Source organism: Curcuma longa, chromosome 10, assembly GCF_044706935.1.
Source record: "Curcuma longa cultivar G26 ecotype Majalengka, Jawa Barat chromosome 10, ITB_CL_G26_1.1, whole genome shotgun sequence".
In the NCBI taxonomy this organism is placed as follows: domain Eukaryota; kingdom Viridiplantae; phylum Streptophyta; class Magnoliopsida; order Zingiberales; family Zingiberaceae; genus Curcuma; species Curcuma longa.
In genome coordinates this window covers 995715-1015190 of record NC_133870.1, presented here as the reverse complement: position 1 = coordinate 1015190, position 19476 = coordinate 995715, and the positions used below count along the sequence as shown (strand labels likewise).

General features: G+C 37.0%; 1 protein-coding gene and 1 pseudogene across 3 annotated transcripts in view; one reads left to right on the top strand and one right to left on the bottom strand.

The window, feature by feature from the left end:
* LOC141836447 (uncharacterized) overlaps positions 1 to 19214 on the bottom strand; it is a 61027-nt gene extending 41813 nt beyond the window's left edge. Inside the window, exons 1-3 of one of the 3 annotated variants that reach the window (XM_074723940.1) lie at positions 18808 to 19214; positions 15992 to 16335; positions 13239 to 13391 (exon numbers count right to left, since the gene is read on the bottom strand). In XM_074723940.1, the coding sequence (XP_074580041.1) occupies positions 13239 to 13391; positions 15992 to 16335; positions 18808 to 19192 (882 nt within the window). In that variant the 5' untranslated portion in view covers positions 19193 to 19214. The remainder of the gene's footprint in view (positions 1 to 13238; positions 13392 to 15991; positions 16336 to 18807) is intronic. The other 2 variants (XM_074723938.1, XM_074723939.1) reach the window with 2 other exon arrangements.
* On the top strand, positions 208 to 778 carry LOC141835788 (uncharacterized; annotated as a pseudogene).
* Positions 19215 to 19476: the final 262 nt, after the last annotated feature.

Below are 19476 nucleotides of genomic sequence, written 5' to 3'. Positions count from 1 at the left end.
AGAATGTCTACAGAGACTCTAGCTATCAAATTTATAAGAAAGAATTATGCAGCATGAGAATTTCAGTTCAGAATGTTTTTGAAAGGGAAGGAGCTTTGGAATCATATTAACGGGTCTGCTGCTCCTAAAAAAGGTATAAAACTTACTCAATGGGAGATAAAGGATGCTCGAATTATCTCTTGGGTTTTAGGTTCTATTAAACCTCATATGGTGAACAATTTACATTCCTTTAGTACAGCTAAGGAGATGTGGAATTATCTGCAATGCATATATCTTCAAGATAACACTACAAGACGATTTCAACTAGAACTTGAGATTAGTAACTTTAGTCAAGGTAATCTCCCTATTGAGATGTATTATTCTGGATTATTAATTTATGAAGCGAATATTCTAGTCTTATCTATTCAAAAGTACCTAAAGAGGTCTTAGCCAGTCTTTAAGCAATTCATGAAGAAGTAGACACGATCAGTTTTTGATGAAACTAAGGTCAGAATTTGAAGTTGCATGAGCTGGATTATTGAATATAAATCCTACCCCTTCCTTAGATATATGTCTTGGAGAATTATTGCGTGAAGAACAAAGAATGGCTACACAAGTTGTTTTAAGTTCATCCAAGGAGATATCTGAGGTTGTTAATGTTGCTTATGCTGCTCAAGGGAAGAACCGAGGAAAGGGACAAATGCAGTACTATAGTTGCAAAGAGTTCGGGCATATTGCCCGCAATTGTAATAAGAAATTTTGCAATCATCGTAAATAGAATGGACACATTATCAAGTAATGTCCTACACACCCAGAAAATCGACAAGGTCAAGTTTTTCAGGATGCTATCCCAAACCCTACCACTATCAATTCTATAACCACAAATGGTGGCACAAATCAATCTTTTACTACTCCAGAAATGGTCCAACAGATGATCATCACAACATTTTCTACTCTTGGACTTCATGATCAAGGTAATATTGTTTCTTCTTCTTGGTTTGTGATTCTAGGGCATCAAATCATATAACTGGATCACCGATGTAAATTTCTCTCATCGTAGTTGTCTTGTACAAGATCAAAGGTCAGAGAAGGTGATCGCGAAAGGGCCTAAAATGGACAGATTATTTCCATTGCAATTTACTATTCGTAGAACTCTGTCTTTGGCTTCTATTATTATTGAAAATAAGGTCGACATTTGACATAAACGTTTGGGCCATCCAACTAATGTGATATTATCTCATTTGATGAAGCATGATTTTCTTAGCAATAAAAATCAGTGTTCTTCTAATAGTTTATCTCTTGATTGCTCTGTTTATAAACTAGGAAAGAGTAAAGTGTTACCTTTTCCTATTTATAGTACTCATGCTATAAGATTATGCATAGTGATATTTGAGGTGTTACTCCTATCATTTCACATGCGCAGTACAAATATTTCGTGATATTCATTGATGACCATAGTCGTTTCACATGGATATATTTTCTACGTACCAAAGCTAAAGTATCAACTGTTTTCAGAATATTGAAACTCAATTTTCCATCTCTGTTCAAATTTTACGGTCTAATAATGGTGGTGAATATATTTCATATGATTTCCAAGCTTTCTTACAACAGAAAGGCATTATATCTTAACGATCAATGCCCTTATACCCCTCAACAGAATGAGGTGGCTGAACGGAACAACCGTCACTTGCTGGATATGGTTCGCACTTTACTCTTAGAGGCATCAGTTCCGCCTAGATTTTGGGTAGAAGCTCTGTCAACTGCGGTTTTTTTTATTAATCGACTACCTTCTCAACAATTGAATTTTGATTCTCCTTACTTCTTTTTGGTATGCAACCTGATTATCGTATGCTACACACTTTTGGATGTATTTCCTTTGTTCACTTACTTTCACATGATCACCACAAGCTTACAGCTCAATCAGTAAGGTGTGCATTTATGGGATATAGTGTTGGTGCAAGGAGCACTAGTCTGTTCCCAGGGTTTCGATGTTTGCACCTAGGTCTGGTCTGTTTGACCAAGAGTTGATCCCAACATGACCTAATATTTGGATGTGAGTGAAGTCTAGTCAGGTCAGTTTGACCAGAAGACTAGCGAGAAGTCCTAGTTGGAGCCTAGGCAGGAAAACTTCTAGTTGAAGGCTAGGCAGAGGAAGTCCTAATCTGGAAGATTGGGTAAGAAAGTCCTAGTTGGAGACTAGGCGGTCCTAATTGGAGGCTAGAAGAAGTCCTGATCTATAAGATTAGGCAGGGAAAGTCATAACTGGAGGTTAGGCAAGGAAAAGTCCAAACTGGATGTTTGGTAGGTAAGAAGTCTACCTATGGAAGTGACTAGTCCTAATTGGAGGTTAGGCAAAGGAAATTCCAAACTAAATGTTTGGCAGGTGGGAAGCCTACTTATGGAAGTGACTAGTCCTAACGGGAAGTTAGGCGCGGATAAGCCAGTAGGTTAGACTTACAAGGTAAGGCTTACGCAAGCCTAGTAAGTCAAACGGACTACAGGTAGGCTTAGAGTACTTGCGTGTTTGTATGCTTATCTTGCAGGAATCAGGAGCTGGAAGCAAGACGAAGAAAGTATAAGAGAAACACACAAAAGCAGTTGAACCAAGCCTGGCGTCAACTCAAGTCAAACCCGAGTTGACTGAATCCGGGCGCTCGGATGTTATTCCAAGTGCCCAGATGGTCCAAACGCCCCTGGAAGGTCCAGGCACCCGGATCAAGAAGAATCAGCCCGGATAGAGTCCGAAGAAATCGGAACGGATCAGATCTTATCCAAGCACCCGGATAAGAATCCAGGCACCCGGAAGACTCTATATAAGGAGGCTGAATGTGCACCACAAGGAGATCATCTCTCTACGTCGTACTCTTTACCCTGGGATGCTGCTGAACGCGAATAGAGCCAAGCTCGTGCGATCGGAAAAATTCGAGGAAGGGTGCGTTGCGCTCAGGACTTCCGGATCCGCCTACTCGAGATTGATTAATTTATTTAAGTCTTATTGTCTTATTCTTTATTCTTTCTATTACTATTTCAGACTGTAAGACGGATTTCTCCACCTCTGAATAAGGTTCAAAAAGGAGACCACTAGTAGACGGGCGTCTCCCGTACATAGGCCTTGGATGTACTAACTCTGGGGGGTTAAAACTAAGTAAATCTGCGAGTCCCCTTGCATTATTTACTAATTCCACTGCTAAGTTTCCGTGATAGAACGAACGAATAAAAACGACAAACGTGTTATTCACCCCCCTCTAGCGCGCCCCACCGATCCTACATATAACACTACTCCCAAAGGATTTTTATGTTATAATGTTGACACTAATTGACTACGTGTTTCTAGAAATGTGGTTTTCTTTGAACATGAGTAATTTCAACAGCAAGATCTCCCTTCGAATGGTGTTCTTCTTCCTAGCTTTGATGATATATCTCCCTCCATTGAGCATTTTAAATCTAATTTTGTCTATCAACGACAACAACCTCCATCATCGCAAATCCTTCCCGACCCTGATCCAGTGCCCACTTCAGTGACTCCTCGAAGATCTAATTGCATCAGTCGTCCTCTTGATAGGTATGATTTTTCTGCGATTTTAGTCGATATTACAGTTCATACTTCTTATTCTCAAGCCACTAAATATGTATGTTGGGAGAAAACTATGCAAAAGGAACTTCAAGCTCTTTAAGAAAACCACCCTGGTATCAAACTCATTAGTTGTAAATAGGTATATTCTATTAGGCTGAGATCTGATGGCTCACTTGACCGATACAAAACAAGGTTGATGGCACTTGAAAATCGACAAAAGTATGGAATTGATTATCAGGAGACTTTTGCACCAGTAGCAAAAATGACGACATTACGACTTATTCTAGCTATTGTTACTTCTAAGAGTTGATCATTATGACAGATGAATGTTAAAAATGTCTTTTTACATACGAATCTTAAGGAAGAAATTTATATGACTCCACTACCAGGATTATCCCTCTTCTGATGTTTGTAAACTAAAAAAGTCACTCTATGGTTTAAAACAGGCTCTGCGTGCTTGGTTCAACAAGTTTCGATCCACGCTTATTCACTTCTCTTTTATCCAGAGTCAATATGATTCTTCTTTGTTTCTTTATAAGATTGCTAAAGGAATGGTTTTACTCCTATATGTTGATAATATCGTTATTACAAAGACTAACTTTGAATTGATTTCTCAGCTTCAATAGCGCCTTCAAAGCTCTTTTCAAATGAAGAACCTAGGTTCGTCATGCTATTTTTTAGGCCTTGAAGTGAACCTACAGCGGCTGGTATTTTCTTAAATCAACATCAATACATTCAAGAGAAAATTACATTGACTGGTCTTCAAGATGGTCGATCTGTTGATACTGCCTTAGAAGTGAATGTTAAATATCATCGTGATGAGGATAATTTTCTCCCTAATCCCTCCTTATATAGACATTTAGTGGGGAGCTTGAATTATTTGACTATTACTCGACCTGACATTTCTTTTGCTGTCCAATAAGTTAGTCAATTTATGCAGGTCCCTCAGCACCTTCACTTGGTTGCTGCTCGTTGCATTGTTCGCTATTTGCAAAACACTCCTATCAAATGTCTTTTCTTTCCTATGGATTCTCATATTCACTTGGTTGCATATAGTAATGTTGGCTGGGCTGGTTGTCCTAATACTCAACGATCCCTTACTAGCTAGTACATGTTCATTGGCAACTCTCTTGTCTCTTAGAAAAGCAAGAAGCAAGATCGGGTGTTGAAATCCTCCACTAAGTTTGAATATCGTGCTATGTCCTCTGCATATTCTGAGATTGTTTGGCTTCGAGGACTTTTGAGTGAGTATAGGTTTCCTTAAATGGAACCTACTCTGCTTCACGTGGGCAATACTAGTGCTATCCAAATTATAGCTAACCCAGTGTTTCACGAGGGCACCAAGCACATAGAAGTAGGTTATCACTCTATTTGTGAAGCATATAATGCCCATGTCATTTCTCTACCTCACATCACCACTGATCAACAAACTGCTGATGTATTAACTAAGCCTCTCTCACGGCAACAATATCATTTTCTAGTTACCAAATTGATGTTTTTTGATCATCAAGCATCAATTTGAGGGGGATATCAATGGCAGAGGTTATGGGTTGTCAATTGATAAGATCATGGCAGAAATTATGGTTGAGATTTCAAGATCTAATTTGTCATAATTTGTGTATTAACTGTAGATTAGCAATAATTTGTGTAATATTATATATTCTTACCTTAAGTAAACTAGCAGTAACTAGTGTAAATGCTATAAATATTTTCTTGTCTAAAATAAATTATACAAGAATTCTTATTTAAAGGAAAAATCATCAAAGAAAGAGGCATTCAGCCATTTTATCAATTATGTTAATATCTCCTTCCTTTACTTCATCTCCTTGCTTCTCCAACCTTCAATCTGTCACCGGCACACCATCATCATTTCGAGGTTTTAAACCTTGGTATCGAATTTCGATGATTTATCAAAATGATATATTTCGACCATTTCGTCCGGCACAGTACGAGATTTCAAATCATGCTTATATGACTCGAGATTTTGAAATTTAGTACCGAGCGATATCAAATTTCGATGATTTACCAAAATGATATATTTTGACCATTCGCTTGGTACGTTACGAGATTTCAAATCATGCTTAAATGTCCCTCGATATGATAGCATATCTTTTTTGTGAAAATGGGGCATTTTTAATTCAATTGCCAAGTCAAGATGTTAAACATTAGTATCAATTTTTGTGACAATATGAAAGGGACCACTAGAGTGAGCATGGAGTTTTTAGGAGTGCAATTTTTTCCTATCATCAACATAAATCTCTAGTATATGCTTAACAAATCTCAATAGACTCAAATGAATAGGACAACATAGGCAAAGAAATAAAATCAATTTACTGAGGAGTTTTGATCTATAAACATTTGAAAGGACACCTATTAATTGATATATTTCTAGAATCCTTATAAACAGATTTGGAAATTGGCAAATAGTGTCCTAAATCCCTAGATTTTTGCCAACCAATTGTTTAAGACGACTGGACCAGTTTGTAGATGAAATGGAGATGAAAAATCTAAATTGAGTTCCAAGCAATTTCCATATGAAATTTAACTATATAAGATGAATTATTTACTTTAGAGTATTGAATATGTAGAATAAAAAGTAACATCTTGGAAAACCTATCTATGATTACCCTAATTGAATCATGATTTTGATTGTTTTTAGGCAGTCCTAAAATGAAATCCATGCTAAGGTCTTTCAAGACTCTTAGGGAATTGGTAGCAATGTATAAAAATCCATCAGCAGGACTGAGACTAGTCCTGAGTACTGCAACTGGAACTCCACATAGGTACAAGCTCTTGCACACAAGTTTGAGATCACACACGACTTGCAGACCCAAAACAAAGCAAGTTCGACACACCCACAGGGATCGTGCAGAGGCAAGACACCTCAAATGTTTCTTTGCCTAATTCCAACACTATCACTTACTTTTTCAAACTCAATTTTATTCATTATGATGGATCTGAAGATCCAATTGTGTGGCTTGCTTGTTGGGAATTTTGCTGTCAACAAGCTCCAGAAATGGTAAAGGTAAGCTTTGCCTTCTTCCACGTAGATGGTGATGCTAATTACAGTTATTGAAACTTGATACTGCCTTTACTTTCAGAAGCCGTCAAAGTGTTGCCACCTAAGGTTTGACCTTCCTATATAGAAGAAATACACTATCAAAGAGAAGGAATCACACCGGTAGTTATTTTCAAACATGCTATCATTTTCTCCTTGGATATAGATTTGTTGTCAAAACTGATAATGTTCCAATCAACTATTTCCTGACACAGAAAAAGCTCTCTATCAAGATGGTGCACTTGGCTGAAAGTCTATGCAATCCACCATGAGTCGATTGGCATGCAACATGAGAGAAAAGATCAAAAAAGGGTTGTTACATGACTCATTGGTCTCCAAACTTGTGGCGCAAGAGAAGGAAGGTAAAACCCAAAATTGGGTTGAAGATGGTTTATTATACACCAAAGGAAGCAGCTCTATGTACCTCTACATGGAGAACTTCAGAGGGGCATGATGGAGTGCCATGAATTAAAATGGACTGGACTTCCTAGAACTAGACAGATATTAGCACTCATTGGAGAGTGATGCTGTTGCCCACAAAGAGGATGATGTGAAATCCTATGTCCGAACTTGTCTAGTGTACCAGCAATACTGGACTGAAAGCGGCAATGTAAATCTGTTTCTATGGATTTTATTGTGGGAATCTGACATCTTTGCTAGTATTATTGCTAATATGACAGGTTTTTAAAGCATGGAATCTTTGTTCCAAAAATGCCCTCTTAAAGAGACAACCCACCACTTCAAAAATTCCTTGTAATATTGTGGTATTCCAAAATAGTGACTAATAGAGACTCACAGTTCACAAGAGATTTTAGAGGGAGCTCATCAAGGTTCTCAACTCGGATCTGAATATGTCAATGGCTATGCAGTAGCAAATAGATGATCAAACTGTATGAGTAAATGGCCTTTTGAAGGTCTTCGACACTGTGGGTGTCAATGAGAAGGATTGGGCCAAGTTCCTAGATAGTGCCAAATTCTCCTACAACTTGACCATAACGACTCAATGATAAGGATCCATTCAAGCTTGTGTTGGGGCATCAACCACATCACTTACTCCAAACACCTTGGCCATACCTATAAAGACTCGAGTCTCTTAAAATTCAAGATGGCTAAAGGATAGCATGATCATGCTGACTTATCGCACTCTTAATCAATGTTTAAAATCTTGAGTTAAGTTGGAGTTTTTGTCTTTGATGGAACGATACTTTTAATATCATGTTGACGCTTCAATGTATGATCTAGTGGCAAAGGAGTAGAAGATAGAGTCACAAAGATGAGGATGTTAAAGTGGATGTACGGACATATAAGGATGGACAAAATAAGAAATAAAAACATTAGAGAGAAAGTATCGAAAGAGTTGTTTAAGATAGTATGGACAAATATTTTAGCAACCAATAAATGCCCTAGTTAAGTGATGTGAGACCATGACAGATACGCATATTAATCGAGGAAAAAGAAGACCTAAGAAGATTTGATTAACAATGACAAAATAAGATAAAATTTATTTAAATATAGATAATAACATAGTAGGTGATCAAACCCAAGGTATAGGAGGATCTACATAGTCGACCCCATTTAGTAGGACAAAGGCTTGGTTATTGTTGTTGTGAGCATGCACCATTATAAAGCCTAATTTTAAAGAGTCATGCACAATTCAAAGCATATGCAACATTTAAGTCCTCGGGAGTTCTTCAACATTACTTTAATTTCAAGGTCAACATGCAAGATATGCAACCGATTAAGCAACATTCATAAATTCTTAAAGTAACTCTTTCCCAAATAGCCTTATTGTTATAATGTTGTCTCGAGATTTGATTAGTATTGTGGACATCCCAAAGATATCCATCATGAATAAACAATTGATTCTTTGATCCTCTTAGACAAGCTTCCCGTAGGTTGCTAAAATTAGAATCATCTTCATGAAGTCTTAACAATTTCAAAACCAACCACTAGATATCTCATAGCATTCAACAAAGCTTGCCTCCTGCCAAATGCATTTGCAAGCTTATTCAATTGCCCGATTTATGTTTAAGCACAAATTGAAAAGTTTGAAGAAATTCTACCCATTTTTCATACCAAACACTTAGCTTGTGTTGATTGCATAAGTATTTCAATGCTTCATGGTCTGAATTAAGCACAAACTCGTTAGTTCGAATGATGGCATAGAATTCTTGGTTAAGTAGAATACTTTCTTTTTACATCATGCAACTTTTCACTAAAGAAAGCAATGGGTCTTCCTTCTTGGCTAAGAACAACTCTAATTTTTACATTGGATGAATTACAAAATTCAAATGCTTTGCTGAAGTTTGGAAGTGTTAGAACCAGGGATGTTGTCATCTTCTTCTCAATAGATGCAAAGCTTTTTTAAGACTCCTTGGTCCATTTGAAAGTCCCTCCTTTAATGCATTTACTGATAGGAGCTACTAGTGTACTGAAATGCTTAATGAAACTGGCCAACTATCTATGGCTTCCACCTTGCTAGGATCCATCTTGATACCTTCACTTTAAATCACATAACCTAAGAAAACGGGTTATCTGTGAAGAAATGACACTTTTGCAAGTTAGCAAACAACCGTTACTCTCTCAAGATTTGAAGAAGATTTCTAAGATGCTCTGCATGTTCCTGCATAGATGAACAATAGACCAGACTGTCATCAAAGTAAGCCTTATGAAAGTACTAGGAGCATCGGAAAGACCAAACGACATCACAAGCCATTCATATAACCCTTTTCCTAGTTTGAAAGATGCCTTCCATTTATCTCCCTTTCTCATTCTGATCTGACAATATCCACTTTGAAGATTAATCTGGAAAATACCTTAGCTCTTCCTTGAAGTTGATCAAGCATATCATCCAGCCTCAAAATAGGAAATCAATACTTGAGAGTGATCTTATTAATAGCTCTACTATCAACACACATGCACCAAGTTCCATCCTTTGGAATTAATAGAAAAGGGACAACACAATTTCTTTAATGGATAAAGCCTTGAGCTATAAGTTCATCATCTTGCCTTTGTAACTCAGCTTGTTGCATTGGGTTCATCAAATAAGCAACCTTGTTTGGAAGTTTCGAGCCTAGAAGAAAATCAATGTGAAGTCGAATATTCCTCATGGGTAGTAAACCAATTGGAATCTCGTATGGTACCACATCTTTGAACTCCTCCAATTATGGCAGCAATAACTCATCAATAGGTGCTTGTTGAGCCGTTGTAGCCTTGTTGAGCCGTTGTAGCCTCATAAACAAGATGGCATAAATCTCATCTCAGATCGGTTAGTCAAAGCATGTTCTACTTGTGAACTTTTAAGAAAAGAATATCCTTCCTCCTTGGTAATCTTCAGTTCAGGGTTTATGGTGCTAGCACAACGAACACCATACTTGATAAAGGAGTGTGTATTACCATCATGAGAAACCTTCTGATCATACTGCCATAGTCTTGCAAGCAACAATTGAAATGAATCCATTGAAGCAACATCACACTAGACTTCATCTTTGTAGTTCTTACTAGTGGAGAAAGAAACAAAACAGCTCCTTGTAAGCTACAAGCCGTTACCATTCTGAAACAATTGAAGCTTGTACGAGTGAGGGTGAGGCTCGATCTTTAAGTTCAACTTGGTCACCATCTCTTGAGCCACCACATTAGTACAACTTCCACTATCAATGATCACATTACATACTTTTCCATGGCTAGTGCATTTTGTTTGAAAATTGTTTTCTCACAGTCATGCTTCATTTTTTTTAATCATATTGAGGCTCCTCCAAATCACCAAAGCTTCTCCTTCATTTCATATTGACCAAATTATGTAAGTAGGGTTGTAAACGACCCAAGCTTTGTGGTGTTAAAGCTTGTTTGATAAGGTAACAGAGCCAAGCCAAGCCGAGTCGAGCCTAAAATGAACTAAGTCATTAAAATGATTGTTCAAGCTTGGCTTAGTTTCTTTTTTATGAGCTTAAGTTTGGTTCAAGCTTGGCTTGAGCTTGGTTTGTTTAGATGTTATCAAGCACCCAATTCAAACTTGTTTAATTATTTAAAATTTTTATATTTTAAGCTTGTTTGATTGATTATTGAGATTGATGATACAAGCTTATTTGTTCATTTTGAAAGTTTTTTTGTTTATTTACTATAATGATAAAAGTTTATTGATGAACATAGTTCACAAATTTTGCTCGTAAACATTATTCACGAACAATTCATAATCTCTATTCATGAGCATTAACGAGTTGAATATATATGTGTTTAAGCTTATTCATTTAGTTTAATGAGTTATTCAAGCTTATTCATTTAATTGATCTTGCGTGTATTTTTGTGTGTATTGAACAAACATAAACAAGCTCTTACTAAGTCAAACACCAAGCTTGCTCACGAACGTTTGGTTCATTTACAACCCTATCTGCAAGTTTCTCGTCTTCTTGGTTCACTTCTTCCTCCTCTTCTTCAATTACATCTTCTCTAATGGTTACTGCACTTCGGTTGGGATAATCTAAAGCAATGTAACCATACCCTTGATATTTGTAACACTTCTGGGTAGAAGTTCATAGAGGGCTTTTACACCATTCCTCCATCCTTGACCTCGTTCTTGCTTGTTACACCTTTGTTAAATGGTTTGTTGGAGCTAGAAACAATACTCCCTTGGTTGGGTTAGAAGAACTTGCTTTAGGAGCTCTTTTTTGATTTGTTGTTCAATAGTGATAGCAATTTTCTAACAGCATTAAAAGTCCAATATAACTGCAATCTAATTACATCGGCAAGCTTTGTCTTTAAACCTTTCAAGAACCGTACAATAGTTTGCACTTCAAGTTCTCTAATTTCACATCTGAGCATTAAATACTCAAATTCTCTTATATCCTCTTCCATGAGTAGGTGTATTGTTTGAAATTATAGAACTTTATATAGTTATCTTATCTATAATTTCCTCTTTATTTTCTCCCAAGTCTAAATAGGCCTCCTCCCTTCTCTACTCCTTTACCTCTTTAAATTTTCCCACCAAAGTGAAGCATAGCCTTTCAGTTTAATAGCTACCAATTTCAGCTTCCTTTCCTCCGAAAACTCCTTGAATTCAAAAATTCTTTCAATAATATATAACCAATCGATAAAAATTGCCATCAAATTCCAAAAGTTCAACCTTCATATCACCTTCACATCTCCTTGGTAGCCTCCTTTGCTTTCGGTGGTCTTGCTCCTCATCACTATGATCGTCATCAATGCCAAAAGGATTCTGATTTTCCACTTCCTCTAAACCCTATTGGCCCTTTGGATTTATCTCCTATTCACATTGTTAATCACATTAATGGTGAAGCTGATGAAAGAACTAAATTCATTAAGAAGATTCATGAGCAAAGATAAGATTTTGAAACAAATTGAATAGTATAATAAGTAAGTTGATAAGCACTAAAACCAAGTTGTGTTTAAGGAAGGAGATCTGGTGTGAATTCATCTGAGAAAGGAATGCTTTCCTAATAGAAAGTTTGTTGATCTTCAACCACAAGCTAATGGACCTTTCAAGATTCTTTAACGACAATGCTTATAAGGTGGAGCTTCTTGGCAACTATGGAGTTTCATCTACTTTCAATGATTCAAATCTTTTTCCATATGAAGATGATGAGCCAATAAACTTGAGGATGAGTCCTTTTCAACCAAGGGAGAATGATGCACTTGGACCGTCCAAGTCTAATGAGAATTCGGCAAACAAGAGCCCATTAAAGTCTAATTTTGGGGTAATGATTCATGAAATACTCAAAGCCCAAAACTTAATATTTTACCAACCCACTATTTACTTAATGTTTCAATTAAGTATGAAGTTAATTAGAAACATAAAAATTGGTCATGTTTCTATCTTTACTAGTTGAAAGAGTCTTAATTATGGTGTGTTGATAGTTGTATTTTGCATGTGTTGGTAGTTGTAGTTGGCCTTAGGTGTGTTGTGCTTTGTGTTGTCTTGGAACTTTAGGTTGTTGCATGAATGGTGCATGAATTCCTATTCCTGAAGGGATGTTAAATATAAGAGGGGGCCGAATTTTGCAAGAATTTATCTGTCTTTGAGTTGAGAAAAAATATTATGTGTTTGCCACTTGATTTCTTATCTCTTGGGAAAATTCGTGAACTAAACCAGAATTCTTATCCTTGAGGTGGTGTTGCTTATCCTTAAGGTGGTGAATTTGTTCCTATCATACCATTTCATATCACTTGAGCACCAATCTCTGAACTTCAAGGAAGAAATGCATGCATTCCCAAGCCACCTAGTTTTTTTTTTACGTTTAAATAACACAAACGGCATAATTTATATCTATATCTTGAGGTGAGTCCTAGATCAGTTGGTTTTGTGTTGTAAGTTTACTTGTGTGGAAGTACATTGAACTCATCATAGCCTATATATGTGTGAATGAGAATAAGAATCCAAAATTTTGTTTAAAAAATAATTATGTTATTCTATACTAAAACAATTGTATTTATCCCCAAGAAAATTTGAACTCCCATAATGAGGAATACAAGTCATTAACAAACAGATGTAAGCTTCAAAAGGTGCATAGGAGTAAGAATCCCTAATTTGAATATAGGCACTTCTACAGCAAAAGGAATAGTGCACAATCAGAATCATTAGGGAAGGAAAAGTGATGAGCTTTCAGCAGATACCTTCTCACAGTCGACTCTTTTTTTATAATCAATTGTCAATCCCATCTTGCTTTTGTAGGCTGCTAACAGCTCCCTAGTGTGCTTTTGTTTAGCTTCTTTATCTTCTGAAGTTTCAAGCATCTCACCAGGTTGGATATTTCTTCCTCCGCCAAACTAAATATGAAGGAGAAAATATAAGAGTCATCATGAAGTGTAACTTTTTAAGAACTAGAACAATGTTTCATCATTAAACATTATAGTTCCCTATGAGTATAATAGAAATGAAAATATTGATAATTGCAGTGTGACAGATATAACGGAATAATCTTATCATGCGCCAAGGGCAACTATCTCCTAGGGAAACACCATCCTCAAGCACATTGCAATTTTTAAAAAACTCAAAACCAAAACCTATGGCTCCTGAATAACCTCACCTCTTTTATATATATGAAAAAAAACACACATAGTGGATGCATCATAAACATGGGAAAGAATAATACAAACATATAAATCCAACACCATACTAAACATCTTTCCACATCAGATAATTCAACTGAAAATCTACACCGTAAAGAGAATAGAAATCCATAACACATGCTTACATGCCTATTCCTTGAAAATTCCTTGAGTCTTTCTTTAAAACTTACCAGGTCTGCCCAGAGATAGGCAAACTGAGTTCACTATTGAGCTTCAACCAGGCACTGCTCCTATCTCAAAAGCACCATAATGAATGGCCAAGAGAGCTAGAAGAACTGAAGAAGCAGCTTCATGAGCCATTGATAATGGTTTTATTCACCTAAGCATTTCTCCTTGGGGAGCACAAGACTTCTTTGCAAAGAAGGATAGCACTACGAGGTTCTACATGGACCAAAGATGGGTACTTTAGCCCACACTCCTGGCACTTTGACCAACTTCAAGGGCACTTAGTCGAGGCGAGGGTTGGGTCTTGAAGAATCAGGCGAAGATCACCTATGCAAAAGAAATTTGAGGTCATGCATCATTGGTAGAGAGTTGGAGGTCTCAATCTGGTGGAAATTCCCCTAAACTCAAAATTTTCACTCTAAGGTGGGGCATTTGGTTTCTCTTCTTCAAAACTGGCTTCTATGTAGTCCATCAAGCAAATCTACATTTATGCAGAAAAAGGAAACAAGTCAAAAACATGCAAGGAAGAAAAGAAATGACAAAGACACATGATGTGGTGTGAACATGGAGACTCCCAAAGACTGACAACCTCAAGGTTGGACTCAGTTATAATCAGAAGAAAGGTGGAGATATTGATCAAGCTTGCTAATCAATTGGCATGTTGAAGCTCTTGTTGAGCTCGGACAAGATGTTGAGTGCAATTGTGGAAAACACACACCAGGTTCAGATGAGCCAAGACTCGAATGAGACAAAGAAAAACCTGTGGAGACGACCCACCGAACCAGAGCACAGTTGTAATCAACAGAGCAGAACAAGAAAGCAGAAGAGAAGAAGAATTATAAGGAGCCAGCGATTTCATAAAGAAAAAAATGGTCCGTTAGAGAGTGATTTTACAAAGTTTTTGAGATGCTCTGCAATCATTAGAGATCCTCTTTGTCTTGTCAAGCAATCATCATCATTAATGTGTGTTTGTGTCACCTTAACCTCTGAAATCCCACCTCCCCTGCATCTTAAGGCGAAGGGGAGTATTAATAGGAGAGAAACCCGTCATTTGCACTGGCTATTATCGATGGATGTCATGTGTACATGTCGTATTCATCAACAGAGTAGACACTCAGTGGTCCCAAGTAAAATAGACAGACCCAACGAAGGAGTGGTATTACAAGGGCTGCATTTATGCCCATGGGTTATAAATAGGCAATGCTACAATATTATCAGAAACTTTTGGTAGCATTTCCTAGTGCATGCAAAGCTCAGAGAAAGTAACTGTCATCCATTGAGAGTGTCAGTTCGATAGTAAAGAACAAGAGAAGGAAAAAAAGTTGTGTGCTCTCAAGTCCCCCTTGGTCAGCTAGCCCCTTTACTCGCTCACCTTGGGGGAGCCATACCCACCTCGAGCAAGACCAGCCTCTCTATAACTCCATCTTTCAACTCAAACAATCAAAGTTCCGTTTCGGAGAATTGACCCCACACCCACCTAGGAATCTAGGATGGAATGGTCTTGACCTCTGTTGAATTTAATAGTCTCAAAGGCACCTCAACTGAACTATGGAAACCTAGGCAAACTGTAATAGCCCCTTCTCAGCTTCAACTGAGATCAATTTACTCATCTAGTTACAACCCACATTATAGTCTGAGCAAAATTAATAAATTTAGTAGACTAATTTAATCTATTGTGTTCCAACCCTACATCATCAATTACCAAACATCTAAGTGGATTTAATTTCTTTGTAATATTCTCAAGGTGAAATTGCAACTCAATGACTGTAGCCTTGAACAAGATATTGCAAAATTAATCTTGAAATTATTTGAATGGAATCTATAGCCTAAACCACTAAAATAAAGCAAGGCTCAAATACATTATCTGATTATGGTTAAAGAAGATCACCACACAGTACTATCTCCAAACTGATTAAATTACCAAAGTCAATGGGCCATTTTTTTATTTAACTTGGCAATCAGATTTGCCATGAGCAGTAGTTACTTAAGGAAAACGATGGCAAATATGGCAAATAAAAATATTCGTAGGATTAGGCCTTATCAACAAGCAAACAAAGGAAAAATAAATAACAGTGCATCATTAAAAGCATCAAACTATTTAAGTTCCAATAAATAGCACAAAGATGCCATACCATTTTAGAAATGTTGTTTGGTCTTGGAAAAACTCCCCATGTAGAAACCTTGGGCTTATAAAGTACCTTGTTATCATCATTCTCCTCTTGATTCACTGTTTCTAATGGCCTGGCAGTCTCAAATTTGCTAGGATCCCCAACAATAAGCTCCACCTCAGGGAAATCCCCATCTACAAGTGTTTCTACAGTTGAAGCCAAGCCAGGTGGCATTCCTCTATATGTTTTCTTCTCCACAAAATCGAGCCCCAAAAAATCAATACGGGATACCTTCAGATTATTCTTTTTTGATGTGCTTTTCTCTTCAAGGTCCTTCCTTGAATCTGGCAGCTTCATCTTTTTTTGATCTATGGAGAAAGGTCAATTATTAGCTTTTGGCTGTTTCATGACAGATAGAATTTAGAAGATAATCCTAATTTTTAATTGACTAAATTTTTATATTTTCAGATAGAGTCCTACTTTTACATGAATTACTTTATGTTTGGTAGGGTGGAATGAAATGGAATGGAAATGCTGTATTCCCTCCATGATTTCATTCCAATCTATGGATGGACCATTTGAGAAGGAATGAGACATTCAGAAGAATTGGTCATCTCATCTCACTCATTCCATAGTTTAAGAGGTGGAATGCTTTATTCCATCTGTGCAACATATACGATCAATTCAAATCTAAGATATACATAAATAAAATTAGTGAATTGGGCAATTATATCAGGCGTATCAAAATTGTTATTTTCAATGTTTAGAATATCCCCTACAATGTTACATATCTGCTAACACATATAGCATCACTTATACATGAAGCATAAATGATAAGACCTTCTCAATAACATCTAATAATGCATCAAATAATGTTGCTATTGTTAGTGTAAAACCCAAATTTATTCTTTTGAACTGTAGGTTATTTCATATTCAAAGTGCTTGTTGTATCTTAAACCTATTTGTTCAAATGGCTTAGAATAGCTAGAGAATGAGTGCAACTGATTAGAAATCAATATTCCTCATTTGTTCCTTAAATGCTAGGCACCAAGAACTCAAAAAATAGTGTAGACATATGAATAGGAGGCATAGGAAAATCCCTAATTAGCACATAGTGAAACTATAGCTACTTAATGATAAACAATCATGCATAAAACATAAAAAGATCATCTCCCACTCCATGTATAGGAAGATATACTCTGGATTGTGTTGTTGCAGCTAGAGGGGGGTGAATAAGTGTGTGTAATTTTGCCCTTCATTTAATTTTGCTCTTCTATAAAAATGTTAGTACGCGATGAAAATCTAGAAAAATAAACAAATATGAAGAACACAAGCACAAAAGAATGCAAACTCAATTTACGTGGTTCGAAACCCTCGATTCCTACTCCAAGGCCTATAATCTATCAATGAATTACTACTAGTAACACCGCTATATTTTCTCCTCTGTGGAGGTAAAGAAACCTCTTACAATTCCTATTCTTTTATAGCAAACACAAAGAAATACAAAAGTCAACCGAATAACAAAAAAATGCAAGAATAATAAAAGTTACACAAGAAAAATAGCTTGCTTGTTTTGTGGTCGTTGTAGATTGCCCAAGAAGGCTATGGAATGTCACAACAAGATCATCTTTTATAAGCCTCTTGTTCATGGGTGGCCAATCGACTTCTTGTTGTTGATCATTTGACTTGACTTCACATTAGTCGACTGATTGTTTGCTAATTATCAATCCACTCCTCCGTGACACCTGCCCTATCTCGCCTGAAACTGAACTTGTTCTTTCGCTGATTGGTTCATCAGTTGACTGATTGCTTACAATCAATCAACTAAACCAAATAAAATCATAATTGAATCCTCTAGATTACAACCTCATCATCCACTTCGATTGTACACACCATCTGTTGACTATGTTATCAATTAATTATTGTGCACCAATCCACTGACCTCATCATTCGCTTCGGTTGTACACATTGTCTGCTCAATCGATTGTCGTGCACCACTTGATTGCTTAGACCATTTCCATCCATCGATTGTTGTTACCCTAAATTCAACTATACCACAATTTCATTGTTTCAGGTTCATCAATCAACTAGAACTCTAGTCCAGCTGATTAATGGTGCATTAACAATCGACTAATGATAGAGTCAACAAAAGATTCGGTCGGCAGAAAAAATAGTTGCGATAAATTCTAAGAACAGTTGACGCAACAAAGGGCACAACCGACGTGAAGGACAAGATGGTGATCTAGAGGATTCGGTCTTGATTTTATCTAATCTAGTCAATGACTGATGGTAAGTTACAATCGACTAATAAACCAGTTACAGATGAACATGTGTAGATCCTGGTGAAATGGGCATGACACAGTTGAGTTGACTAACATACAGTATTAAGTCAACTGACAGTCAACAAGATGTCAACTGACAACCAATAACCAATGGAGTTTAAACAGTTAGATAACTTGAATGTATAGGGAGTATAAGAAACCAAAGAAAACTTCAGTTAACCAAACCACGTTATCTAATTGATACTGATATAGTCATGCATAGAAGGGTTCTGTAGCAAATCGCAGATAGTTGCGACTTACGCAGTTTGAAGTTGATGATGCACCACTTGATGATGATCATCATCATAGAATATTTTATTTCAACCAAAAACAGTTTTCATCTCTATTTTTCCTATACACAAACAAAAGGAGATGAAAGCTTAGCTGATTTCCGAAATAAAAAAATCTCTTCCAGAACCAGAAAAGAGAAACTAATGTTACAGCAACTAAACCACCAACATATACCATCTGATAGCGCCCTAACTGCAATAAACATAATGTTACATCGCAAACACTTACCAGACTCCATTGTAGCAGATGCTTTGTTCTTTCTGTATTCCTTAGCTCGCTCCATCGCGAGCTTAACTGCGGTGGGGATCTCTGGAGGAGATTCAGCGGCAGCTTCATCGGCTAACTCAGCAGCAGTGGGTCTAGGGGAGAGGTCGGATTCCACAGTTGGAGTAGGCTTTTTGGCTTTCTTGTAGGCTTCGGCTTTGGAGAAGGCAAGCTTCACCGTCTCTGGGGGCGGCTGCTCTTGTTTGGGACTTTGGTCAGCGGGAGAGGCTTGCGCCGTCCATAAGGAATTGGAATTTCTGCTGCGGAAGAAGAGCAGATGGGGTTGGTTCGACGAAAACCTGAGCTGAGTAGTAGGGAAAGCGCAGGCGGCGTGGGGGATGGAAGCCATTGTGGCTCCAGACTTCCCGAGTTCCAAATGCGAAGGGGGAGGAGGATTCGTAAAATTTATACGTCACAGAATTTTGCCTCTGCCGTTCCGCACCTTTTATCAATAAATAAATTACTCGACTCGATTATCCGCACCTTGTGTAGATATTAATAAATATTGATATATAAATAAATAAAATTTTATATAAATTTTATATGAAAAATTTATCGGAGACTGGCTTAAAAATACCCAATGAAAAATTTTTCTTTATGGTTAGTCTCCATCGATGAATTTATTTGTATGCA